The sequence below is a fragment of the Lissotriton vulgaris genome, chromosome 9 (assembly GCF_964263255.1).
Source record: "Lissotriton vulgaris chromosome 9, aLisVul1.2, whole genome shotgun sequence".
NCBI lineage: Eukaryota > Metazoa > Chordata > Amphibia > Caudata > Salamandridae > Lissotriton > Lissotriton vulgaris.
Genome location: NC_141697.1, coordinates 628,788,143 through 628,801,442, shown reverse-complemented (window position 1 = coordinate 628,801,442; position 13,300 = coordinate 628,788,143). Strand labels below are relative to the sequence as shown.

At 44.8% G+C, this 13,300-nt stretch overlaps 1 protein-coding gene across 1 annotated transcript in view; it reads left to right on the top strand.

Annotated features, from left to right (window-relative positions):
* LOC147691992 (cytochrome P450 2G1-like) overlaps nt 1-13,300 on the top strand; it is a 708,782-nt gene that overhangs the window by 606,408 nt on the left and 89,074 nt on the right. Inside the window, exons 7-8 of the mRNA XM_086938281.1 lie at nt 3,957-4,144; nt 5,804-5,945. Of these exons, the coding sequence (XP_086794407.1) occupies nt 3,957-4,144; nt 5,804-5,945 (330 nt within the window). The remainder of the gene's footprint in view (nt 1-3,956; nt 4,145-5,803; nt 5,946-13,300) is intronic.

Genomic DNA, 13,300 nt, shown 5'->3' with positions numbered 1-13,300 from the left:
GCATACTTTCAACCAGAAAAATAAAGTTTGGCAGTTGTGTGGGCGTCGGAACATTATCATACGTTCATATATAGGAAACCATTCACAATAGTGACAGACCACCAAGCCTTAATAACAATATACGGGAATCCAAACGCAAAGATACCACCCAGGATAGAAAAGTGGGGGATAAGGCTAATGGACTACAATTTTAAAATAATTCACAAGCCCGGAAAGGAACACAACCCAGCTGACTATATGTCCAGACATCCTCTGCCACACAAGATGGAAGCGACGACCATGGCGGAGGAGTATCTGAATTTCATCCTGAAACATAACACAGCAACATCAATAACAATGGCAGAACTCAAAAAAGAAACAAAACAAGACTCCACCATGCAAGCAGTCCAAAAAGTGATGAGACGTCAAAGGTGGAGGCCCATAAACACTAATAGCATCATGGATCAAGAGGTCATAAAAGAAGAATTGCTAGCGTTCCAAAAAATAAGTGAAGACCTCTCTGAAACAGAAAATGGTATCCTGATGCGAGGAACAAGGATAGTAATACCCAGCAAACTGAGAAAACGAACGATAGACCTGACACATGAGTCTCACCGAGGCATAGTGGCGACCAAAAAGATGCTGAGGGAAAAGGTGTGGTTCCCGGGACTAGATGGCATGGCCGAAGAAACCATAACACGTTGCCACATCTGCCAGGTCACAGGACCGCCACCAAAACCAGCACCGCTACAAATGTCAGAACTGCCACAGGCAGTGTGGACAGAGTTGGCAGTGGATTTCTATGGACCATTAGAGACAGGAAGCTACCTGCTAGTCATCATCGACGAATTCTCACGATTTCCAATAGTGAGACAAGTGGCGTCCACTTCAGCAAATGCTACCTTACCGGCAATGGATGAGATATTCGCTGCATGGGGCTCACCACAAACGCTCAAAACAGACAATGGCCCGCCATTTTCGGGAGAAGAATTTTGACGCTTCATGGACTACCTGGGGATCAGACACCGCAAGATAACACCCCTGTGGCCTCAAGCAAATGGAATGACAGTGCGATTCATGGGGACTATAAAGAAGGCAATTCAAAGAGCGAAACTGACCCAGATATCTACCGGGCAGGCGTTGTGCCAAATCCTGAGGGACTACAGAAATACCCCTCACAGCTCCACGGGCCGATGCCCAGCCGAACTAGTGCTAGGACGATCGAGCAAGACCAGGCTTCCACAAATAGAAGCAAAGATGAACGCAGACCAAAATGACATAGCAAACAAAGACAGAGAGGCGAAAGAAAAGATGAAGGCATATGCGGATCGCTGGAGACATGCATCATAATCATAACTAAAGGAAGGTGACACAGTAGTGGTGAGGCAAAAGCAACAAAGAAAGTCTGACAGCCCATTCTCCAAAGAACCACTGACTGTGACGAAAATAAAAGGACCAATGATAACAGCGGCGGCTGGTCAGTACAACATAACAAGAAACAGTTCACACTTCAAGGAGCTGAAGACAGAAGGAGAGGAGGTGTCAACACAACCTACAACAGCCCTAAAGGAGGAAGAATATGGACGAAGGAATGAAAATGAAACAAGGCCAAGAAGAACATGCAAGAAACCGCAGAGACTAAATGAAGAGATGTAGAGTGACCAAATCTCTTGTTCTCTCTCTCTCTCTCTCTCTCTCTCTCTCTCTCTCTCTCTCTCTCTCTCTCTCTCTATCTGTATCTCTCTCTCTCTCTCTCTCTCTCTCTCTCTCTATCAGTATCTCTTTTTCCAATGATCACTATCAGTACTACTAGCAATGATTACAGAATGTGTCATGAAAACTTTATTCGTAACAAAGGGGGAGATGTCGTTACCCGACAGCGGGACACTAGGACCCCGTGGGTCAAGAGACCTGGGCACTGGACACCGGACACCACATCCGGTCAAGGGGGCAGAGGGCAGAACTACAGGAGTGGGGACAAGGAAGGACGTGCTGTGTATGAGGCTGCCGCAGTAATGATAATAAAGAAGAGTTACCACAGACCTGCGTGATGCGTGATCCTTGCTGGGTATAGTGAAGAACATTACACTGATGAGGGGTTTTAGCCCGAAACCGGTCCCAGGATGCTTGTTTCTGGCCCAAGGAAGAACTGGCTTAGCAGTTCGGCTGGACTGTTCCCATGAGGCACAGGGTCAAGACCGATTTGCATATAGCTGAGTCGGAACTGAGGTGGCGACAACGTGATCTAAAGAATGATGATGGATTTAACCCAGCTCTGTGACTAGGGATGAATGTCTGAAAAGTTTCAGCGCTCCGTCTATCATCTCCTTGTGTTTGCTTCTCTATAGATGGCCCACCTTCATCAAACTTCAAAGTAGGATATGTGAGGATAAATTATCACTAAGTACACTGAATTTCTCACAATGAATTGAATCATGATTATTTAGGGCCTAATTACAAGTACGAGCGGTCCTGGGACTGCCATATTTGTGGTGGCGGTCTGACCACCACCACTCCAGCGGTCTGACTGCCAGATTATGATGATGGTGGTGGGACAACCACTAGACTGCACCTCTGCCAGGATCCTGCTGTGGTGGCGGTGCTTAAAGGGGCAGAAAATGGATGCAGTAATGATACTGAAACAGCCGAGCAGATGTCGACCTGCATTTCCACCGCTTATTTCATGGAGGGGACGCCATGCTGAAAAGGGTGGTTAAAATGCAGGTAATGGGGCCGGAGGATCTGCTCATGGGGGTCCCTGTCATCGAGCCTTGGATCAAAAAACATAATGTGCATCGCCACTTTGGAACTTGTTATTTTCACATTTTGAACGCCAGGTTATTCATCCTCAGAAAATGCTAATAATTTGGCTACCACCAACAAATGCGTATGCGGCTTAACCTTCCGCAAGCCTAATTGAGGCAATCTCTAAATATTCAGGCTTGTGCCATTACTGTCCTGATGATGATCCTACTATTTTTTAAATAGGACTGAATCATCGTCAACTAATGTAAACAGTATGCACATTAATCGAATCTGATCAAAAAGTGTACTTACTGTTTCCTCAAGCTTGTTAGAAATTGTGTTCAATATTCCACAAGCTACCCTTTCTTGCCTGATATATTCCTGTCCTAAAGTGTACTTGTCATGTGTTTATGTAGGATGAAGGATTGTGTCCCACTGTATTGATGTGTTAATACTTTTGGTTTTGAAATTTTTGAATGATTAAATTGACTGTCCGGCTGGACACTCTTAATATAGCACTGATTGAAGTCTATATTTATCCTGATGACCATACCGATCTTTTTAAGGACCATTTTTATAATACTAAACTGTTACCCAAGGTCCATATCTACCTTTCGGGTTCCCTTGTGCTTTTGGAAATATAGGGGGCACATGTTGTGTGGCCCTATAATTGCACCTTTGTGCGTGCAATGTGTGGCATGCACAAGATGGAGCATGGCACATAGTGCACCCAAAGTGGCAGCTGTCCCACCTCAGCAGCATGACTAAAGGCTGCAATCCTCCACAAAAGCATTCTGCTGCCAAGGGAACACATCCGCTGCCGCGCCAGCCCAGCTAAATTATTGTAATTGGGTGGGCGGGGATGCTGATGACTTGGTGGTCTTCCTGGGACTGCTGCAGTGGCGGTCCTACAGGAAGAGCACTAAACTCATAGTCTGACCCTGACTGTTTGGCATCAGAGATATTCTTGAAGTATGTTCCACAAAGATGAAAGTGCCATCTTTATGATTATAAAAGGAAAGTCCATTTTGAAAGATATGATTCCCCTCCGCGTGAAATGGAAGTCTTTATAATTGAAGGTTCCATACTTCTGGAAAAAAACAGAAACAAAAGAGCTTGAGGATTCCCTGTAACACCCTGACCAACATGCTGTTTTTGTATATCTCCTGAGTACAATTTTCTAAGACAAATATAAGCTTTGCCATTTACAATTTGATATTCTTCCCAAACAGAAAAAATTCACCAGGAGATCGACCAGGTGATCGGACAAAGTCGCCCGCCATGTATGGAAGACCGCAGCAAGATGCCATACACCGAGGCAGTAATCCATGAAATACAGCGCTTTGCTGATATCATCCCACTGAATGTTCTACACTGTGTGACACGGGACACAACGTTTAGAGGCTATACCATTCCAAAGGTAAATAGTGAATGATACGTGGAGCAAGAAGCATGATTGTGAGCTGAAAACTGACCTTCTAGCAAATTAGATAATGTGATAAAAGCAGGCAGTATTTTCCTGCCTCCACCTGATCTTGATGAAAAAATTGGTAATCTCAATGGTCAGCCTTTTATTGCAGACAGTATTTTGCAGAAAATGATAAAACAAAATGACGAGGTTTAAATTAAATTTAGATGGTACAATTAAATTCACCAAGATACATATGACTATTCATCCTTTCCTTCCCCAACTTCACGTAGAATGTGGGAACACCCTGTTGACAGATCTGACCCCAGCGGAAATAGCATTGGAGGAGCCACCCAATTAAGTGTGGCCCTTCTGACATGATTTCCATCATCATCCTTTCTGTCAGGGACTTCCACATAAAATCAGATATTCCTGCTTAATTACCGAAAGACTCATTGTAAATTCTGCATGGATGCCTCGTAAAAGATGCGCAAATATGTCAGATTTTATAACCTTTATTATCGGTGAGCCAAGTAAACAATAAATAGCAAGGCTGCAGTTTAATGTACAATTGTCATAGTTAAGGAAAAGTGAATACGTTTGAAAAATGTCTATCCAGTCTCACATTAGCTTGTTCTGTCGCACAACATCTATCAAGTGCAATCATCAGAAAAATCTTCAAAGCCTTCCTAAAGTGATCCATGACAACTGCAAAGCTAAACATTCACTAGGAAGGCAAAAGGGAAGGTGTTCAGAAGTAGCAAACCACAATATGAGGTTATGTGTGGTTCTGTTCCTCTGCCACCTGGTGAATGGTGGTGAGCGGCATCAGTGTTACTGGACCCCAGGGTTGGACTGGCCTATAGGCCAATCTAGCAACGTTGAGGGGCGTATGCACACCACCAACATATTGGTCCACCTGCCCAATTTATTTGCGGGCAGACCATACGTGTGGCTATGGCGGTGAGTACTCTGGCACCGCCATAGTCAAACCTCTCCCACGGCCCGATGGGGTAAGAGCTATCATACACATGGCTACATATCAGACCAGCCAATCATTATGGCTGGACATGTAGCCATTTTTTTTTACTGTCCATCACCACCAGCCAAACCGCGGCGCAAACCATGGCGCTGAGGGACAGTAAAATGCAAATAATGCTCCCCCGCCATGTGAGATAACTCCTATGGCGAGGGGAGCATTTCTTTTGTTATTTTGGAAAAGAAAATCCTGTTTGGGGAGTCTCTTTTTCAATAAAACAAAATATATATTTGGCGCAGGGTTGTGTCATTTTGATCCAACCCCGCACCAAACAGCAATATACATTGACAGGAAAAAAGCTGAGATCGCAGTTCATGCCAATGCTTTATTAATTACCGCCAGCTAGGCAGTGATTTAAAATTTGGTAGGCTGTCCCTGCACCAGGGGGACGGAGTAATTCACTCTGTCCCCCTGGCGAAACAACAGGCCAGCGTCCATATTAGAAATTGGCCCCTAATTCATGTCTGTGATAAATGATTTCAGACTTTAAACACCCTCCGCTCAGCGTCGCATAGACGTATTTGCACAGAAAGAAATGTTATAGCAAGTGGCATAACAGGCATTATACATAATTAATCAGTACTTTCTTATACAAAATTGCTCACTTTCATTCTGGTCATCTCTTCACACAGGGCACAGATGTTATCCCATTCCTCTCCTCCGTGCTACATGATCAAAAGATGTTTGGATGCCCAGAACGTTTTGATCCCAACCATTTCCTGGATGGTAATGGAAGCTTAAAGAAGAATGATGCGTTTTTACCATTTTCCACAGGTATTCGGCTTTATCCTATACAGCGCTGACATTTTTAGGGACCATATGGTCAATGAACAAATGATCCTATATCCAAATGTCAGTGTTCCAGGCACACCGTCTTTAAGTGTCTGATTTGGAGTCAAGAGGTGGAACTGCTGCACACCACTGTAGAAAATGTTATTATCTGACCTTGTTTACACACCACCTCGGTGGGCAGATCACCAAACCACTGAGTTGACAGAGGCCCAGCTACTGCTGGCCCGCCAGTTACCTGCCCCACATATTTAAAGATCAAATTGGATTGTTCATCAAAAGTGCTTCCACTTATAGAACAGGAGTATTTTTGCCAAAAACGCTGAATGTTGATTGGCCCTTCTAGTCATGATTGAATGGTAGGCTAGGCAGCATTTTATCCCTAACCAAACATGCAAAGTCTATATTATTTTTTTCAGTGCTGAACGTGCTATTTTATCCTGGGGCATCGGGAACAATATTCAATTTTTGCCTGCCTAGTGCAGTGTCCTGCTGGACACGGTCTAGTGTTTTGCATGGTGTCAGCCCACACTGTATACCCACCCATCACAGGCGTCACCGGTCAAGTGACTCTGCTAATGAAAGAGGTCGGGCTAACATGCCCTGGGCCAGTTCCAGTAGCACATCACTAGTGCCTGTGTCCATCCTTATTTAGCATATGGGCCTAGCGGCCCAAGAAACCACACCAAATATCATCACGTAAAATGTTTAGGTAGGTCATTAGAAAGAATAAAGATCCTCGAAAGAAAAACCTTAAATTAGATTAGGGTGGTTTATTAAACCCGTTTTGCGGCTCGCAATTTACCAGCTCCTGGGCCCACAGTAATGTGTTTCCAACAATGAATTTTGTTATAAACTTAGTGGTTCTGGCAGCTCTAAAAAGGGGAACAATCTCTCCCACTTGTGTCTTTACAAAAATGGGTAACAGTTTCCTGATTGTGCAAATGTCAGCAAACGCCCCAAAATGCAACCTAAAAAACATGAAGATTTCTCCAATAAATATAAATTATGCTAGTGATGTGGGTCAAAAGGGGGTGGTGATGGATGGAGCATCTGAACAAATCAAACACTCACAGCCAGTCAACAGATCTGGGCTTAATCCATCACTGTTCTTTAGCCCACTCTGCCACCCCAGTTCAGACATAGCCATATGCAAATCAGTCTGACACTGCCTCATGGGAACAGTCCAGCCCGAACTGCCAAGCCATGCCTTCCCTGGACCAGACTCAAGCTTCCTAGGACTGGTTTCTGGCATTACAGCCGTCTTCAGCCAGGCTTGCTTAAATCCAGTGGCAAAGTGAGCAAGGGACTCACGTCTGAGCATACCCTGCCAACTTATGGCGGACAAAGTGGTTCAAAAGAGGGTGGTGATGGACGGAGCATCTGAATCAATCAAACACTCACACCCAGTCAACAGATCTGGGTTTAATCCATCACCGTTCTTTAGCCCACTCTGCCACCCCAGTTCAGATATGGCCATATGCAAATCAGTCTGACACTGTGCCTCATGGGAACAGTCCAGCCCGAACTGCCAAGCCATGCCTTCCCTGGACCGGACTCAAGCCTCCTAGGACCGGTTTCTGGCATTACAGCCGTCTTCAGCCAGGCTTGCTTGAATCCAGTGGCAAAGTGAGCAAGTGACTCACGTCTGAGCATACCCTGCCAACTTATGGCGAACAAAGTGGTACAAAAAGGGGTGGTGATGGACGGAACATCTGGACCAATCAAACACTCACACCCAGTCAACAGATCTGGGTTTAATCCATCACTGTTCTTTAGCCCATTCTGCCACCCCAGTTCAGACATGGCCATATGCAAATCAGTCTGACACTGTGCCTCATGGGAACAGTCCAGCCCATGACCGGACTCAAGCTTCCTAGGACTGGTTTCTGGCATTACAGCCGTCTTCAGCCTGTCTTGCTTGAATCCAGTGGCAAAGTGAGCAAGGGACTCACGTCTGAGCATACCCTGCCAACTTATGGCGAACAAAGTGGTACAAAAGGGGGTGGTGATGGACGGAGCATCTGAACCAATCAAACACTCACACCCAATCAACAGATCTGGTTTTAATCCATCACCGTTCTTTAGCCCAATCTGCCACCCCAGTTCGGACATGGCCATATACAAATCAGTCTGACACTGTGCCTCATGGGAACAGTCCAGCCCGAACTGCCATGCCTTCCCTGGACCGGACTCAAGCTTCCTAGGACCTGTTTCTGGCATTACAGCCGTCTTCAGCCAGGCTTGCTTGAATCCATTGGCAAAGTGAGCAAGGGACTCACGTCTGAGCATACCCTGCCAACTTATGGCGAACAAGGTGGAACAAAAGGGGGTGGTGATGGACATAGCATCTGAACCAATCAAAGACTCACACCCAGTCAACAGATCTGGGTTTAATCCATCACCGTTCTTTAGCCCACTCTGCCACCCCAGTTCAGACATGGCCATATGCAAATCAGTCTGACACTGTGCCTCATGGTATTGCACCGTTACATCGCAACTTTTACAACGCTGGATCCATTACATCGCATGCCTTTACAACGCATGACATTACATAGCAGATGCTATTACAATGCATGCCATTACAACGTAAGTATAGGTAAGTATATATATATATATATTTTATTTAATATTATTTAATTAATTTAATTATTATTAATTATAAATAAATATATTTATTTATGTTTTTTTATATTATAAAATAAATATATTAATTTAAGTAATTTTAAAAATAAATATGAGTATAGGAGTATATGTTTTGGGGTACTGAGGTATATGTTTTGGGGTGTTTGGGTATTTTTAGGTTTCAGGGCTGGGTTTGGGTTTTGGGGTACAGGGGTATTTTTAGGTATTAGGGCTGGGTTTGGGTTTTGGGGTACAGGGGTATTTTTAGGTTTCAGGGTTGGGTTTGGGTTTTGGGGTACAGGGGTATTTTTAGGTTTTAGGGCTGGGTTTGGGTTTTGGGGTACAGGGGTATTTTTAGGTTTTAGGGCTGGGTTTAGGTTTTGGGGTACAGGGGTATTAGGTTTCAGGGCTGGGTTTGGGCTTTGGGGTACAGGGGTATTTTTAGGTTTCAGGGCTGGGTTTGGGTTTTGGGGTACAGGGGGTATTTTTAGGTTTCAGGGCTGGGTTTGGGTTTTGGGGTACAGGGGTTTTTTTTAGGTTTCAGGTCTGGGTTTGGGTTTTGAGGTACAGGGGTATTTTTAGGGTTCAGTTTTTTAAAAAAAACGACTTTAAATTAATTAAATTAATTAAATTAATTAAATTAATTACATTATATTATTTACAATTTATAAAGTCATTAAATTACATTAATTAAATTAATTAAATTAAATTATTTACAATTTTAAAAATAATTAAATTAAATTAATTAAATTAAATTAAATTAATTAAATTATTTTAATTCCATTTTTTAATTAAATTAAATTAATTAAATTAATTAAATTAATTTAATTACATTTTTAAAATTAATTAAATTAAATTATTTAAATTAAATTAATTAAATTAAATGAATTACAATTTTTAAATTAATTAAATTAAATTAATAGAATAAAATTTATTAAATTAAATTAATTACTATTTTAAAATTAATTAAATTAAATTAATTAAATTAAATTAATTAAATTAACTTAATTACATTTTTTTAAAAAGATATACTTACCTATACTTACGTTGTAATGGCATGCGTTGTAATAGTATCTGCTATGTAATGACATGCGTTGTAAAGGCATGCATTGTAATGGATCCTGCGTTGTAAAAATTGCGATGTAACGGTCTGCGTTGTAAAATAACGCGTTGTAACGTCATACATCCGTGCCTCATGGCAACAGTCCAGCCGGAACTGCCAAGCCATGCCTTCCCTTGACCGGACTCAAGCTTCCTAGGACTGGTTTCTGGCATTACAGCCGTCTTCAGCCAGGCTTGCTTGAATCCAGTGGCAAAGTGAGCAAGGGACTCAGGTCTGAGCATACCCTGCCAACTTATGGCGAACAAAGTGGTACAAAAGGGGGTGGTGATGGACGGAGCATCTGCACCAATCAAACACTCACACCCAGTCAACAGATCTGGGTTTAATCCATCACCGTTCTTTAGCCCACTCTGCCACCCCAGTTCAGACATGGCCATATGCAAATCAGTCTGACACTGTGCCTCATGGGAACAGTCCAGCCCACTAGCTGCAGAGTTTGCTCCTGCAGTTGCCTAGTTTCCAAGGAAACCTAGAAAATCCACATATTTCCAAATACTAGGCACACAGTGGAGTACAGGGAGAGTGTCACAGACGGTTGCCACTGAAGCGTGAAGAGCTGACCTGGTGTTGTGGAGGGTCATCCCTGTACCTCAAAGATCCCATCGGTCGTCGCTGAAGCTTCACATTGGTTGTCACTGCAGGCTGTCGCTGCTGTGGTACCTAGTGCAGATCTTGTGCTCCCAGTCATTGTAGCGTGAAGAATCAGGTTCACTGGAGATTCACATTGGTGGTTATTACGGGGGCAGAGTCTCGGCATAAACAAGCCCATACATGGTTATGAACACTTCAAAATGTCAGGTTTACTCCTTTTTTTGAAGAGGAGTTCACTCTGATGCCAGCCATGGGTCCATGACCTGGGTAGAAACAACTTGGGAATCAAGGAGTCACTGTAGCAGAGGCCAGCAGGTCTCAGGTAGATCCTGCTTCAGATCCAGGAAGGTCCAGTTGGAACAGGTCATTTGGGCAGTTGCAGGGAGGCCTTTGGAGCTTCTTGTGTCCCAGCAACACAATCTCAGAACAGAATGTGAGCCAACAGACCCTTGGAGACACTCAGGTTTGCTGGGGTGAAGGGAACAGGTCCTATACTTCCTAAGAGGGAACAGGTCCTCTGGTAGCAGCAGGGCAGCCCTCTGAAGAACAAGGCAGACCTCAAGTGGCATGGCAGACCTCTGGGGAATAAAACAGTCCTTCTTCTGTAGTCTACAGGTCCAGACATGTATTGAAGAGGTGGTTCAAGAGATCCAATGTTTATCACTGGTGCCAGCATTTGATGTGGAGGCATATCCTGGCTACCCCCATATCTGGTTCTGCAAAGTTATTCTCTTTCCCTTCCACAGCTCCAAGTAGTCTGGGTTGACAAATGACTGGTACCTGTGTGTATGTGTGCTTAAATGGGGCAGGGAACGGTTTCACCCCACCCAAGTTGGCAGGATGGCCCATCTGACCACCACATAGTCCTTCTTTGTCTCAGTGTCTGAATGGAATGTATAAATGCCAAAGCTAGGCTATTCAGACTCATGTCAAATAGGCAGCAGACAGCCAATGGCTAGGACAAGAAAATGCCAAGTCTCTAAAACTGAGGTGGCATGGTGGGATAAAAATGATGGATTTAATGTGGCCCAGAGTGGTGATTGCCAGTGGCTGACATTCATTTGAGCATTCCATCCATCACCTTCTTCTAATGCATTTGCCCAGATGTGGGTACCAGGCTCACTGTGCCACCGGATCTAAGTTATACCTGGCTGAACTGCTCTAATTAGGGTGGAAATGGTCCTAGAGAGCTGGTGTTCTGGTTGAAGAAGGACCTGGCCTGGAAGTATGAGTTGGACTTTTCCTACGAGAAGCAGGGTCAAGACTGATTTGCATATGGCTGGATCTAAATTAGGGTGGCATGGTGGGCAAAAGCAATGGATTTATATGGGGCCCAGACTGATTGCAAGTGAATGAGATTAATTTAAGCTTTTCATCCATCACCTTGTTTTTACTTTTGCTACCTTAAATGCTCCTGGTATGCCCAGACTTGGGTACCGGGCTCACTGTGCCACAGGAACCAAGCTATACCTGGCTGAAGAGCCCAAATTAGGGTGAAACCGGGACTGGACTGCTTGTGTTCTGCTCCAGGGAGGACCAGCCCAGACAGTTTAGACTGGTCTATTCCCACGAGAAGCAGAGTCACAACTGATTTGCCAATGGCTGGATCTAAACTAAGGTGGCATGGTTAGCAAAAACGGTGGAGTGGGATGGGGCCCAGAGCTATTGCCACTGGCTGCTATTAGTTTGAGCATTCCTTCCGTCACCATGTTTATTTTTGTATTTGCCACCCTAAGTGCACAGGATTTGCCCAGACATGGGTCCTTGGCTCACCGTGCCACTGGAACCAAGCTATACCTGGCTGAAGAGCCCTAATTAGGATGAAACCTAATTACCTGAATCGTCGATCTTCTCTGCCACTTTCCTTTGGGATGCACACGGATCTGGCTGACAGAGGTGCCTGCAGAGCGCCTCCACTGCCAACAGAGTCACTGAGAGGTGTTGTTGGTCCCGGTCCCGGCCACGAGTGAGAGGCTGGCCGGGGGACCAAAAGGCCCAGCTTTCCCAGTGGCACGCACGCCGCCTACGCCGATTACAAGCGCTAGGAGGGGCTCAAAAGGGCTGTAGGGCTCCTGCAGTGCGGGATCTCTAATTACCTGAATTGACGATCTTCTCTGCCGCTTTCCTTTGAGTTGCACACCGAATCTAGCTGACAGAGGTGCCTGCACAGCGCCGCCACCGCCAACGTGGTCACTGAGGGGTGTAGTTGGTCCAGGTCTCGGCCACAAGTGAGAGGCTGGCCGGGGGATCACAAGACCACAATACCCAGCATTCCCAGCGGCGGGCACGCCGCCTACGCTGATTACAAGCACCAGGAGGGGCTCAAAAGGGCCCAACGGCTCCCGCAGCGTGGGATGTGCAGGGGCGTGCCCGGGCCAAGGGTGAGCCCGTCTGCGCCCGTCAGAGTCCAGAAGAGGATGGGCCGGGCCAACTTTCTGATATCCTTGTTGTGGAGAACTAGATCCTAAGGTACTGGTATTGCGTGGCAAATCTGAATTCCTAACGCTCTATATTTGTCCTTTTTATTCCCAGCTTGTAACACGGACTGCCTTATTGCACAATTGAGACATTTGCACCTTGTACCTTGTACCTTTTGTTAATTAACTGACTCCTAAGCCGTTTTGTGACTTTGTACATCTTTGTCTGTCTGCATCTAGTATCCTACTCCTTTAGTGGAGTTATTACCAGCATGAGTAACATGACTAACTCCACACTGCAGTGGATAAAGGGGGTCTGTTAGTACCTAGCCTTTCAGAACTTGGAAGGAGCATCTACTCAGGACGGGGTGCTGTGTCCTACACGCCTGCTGCTTCTTACAACCCCTTTACAGACTTGAGTAAATGACCTGGAATTGACTTTGCACTTGTGCTATATTAAATATTTAACTGCTGGTTCATTTCTCTTAAATTGTCTACCCCTTTTGTATTTCGCACCTCGTCATCTTATTATCCGAGTGGAGCTTTTAATCTTTTGTTGTTGGAATCCTTGGCTGGACTCGATA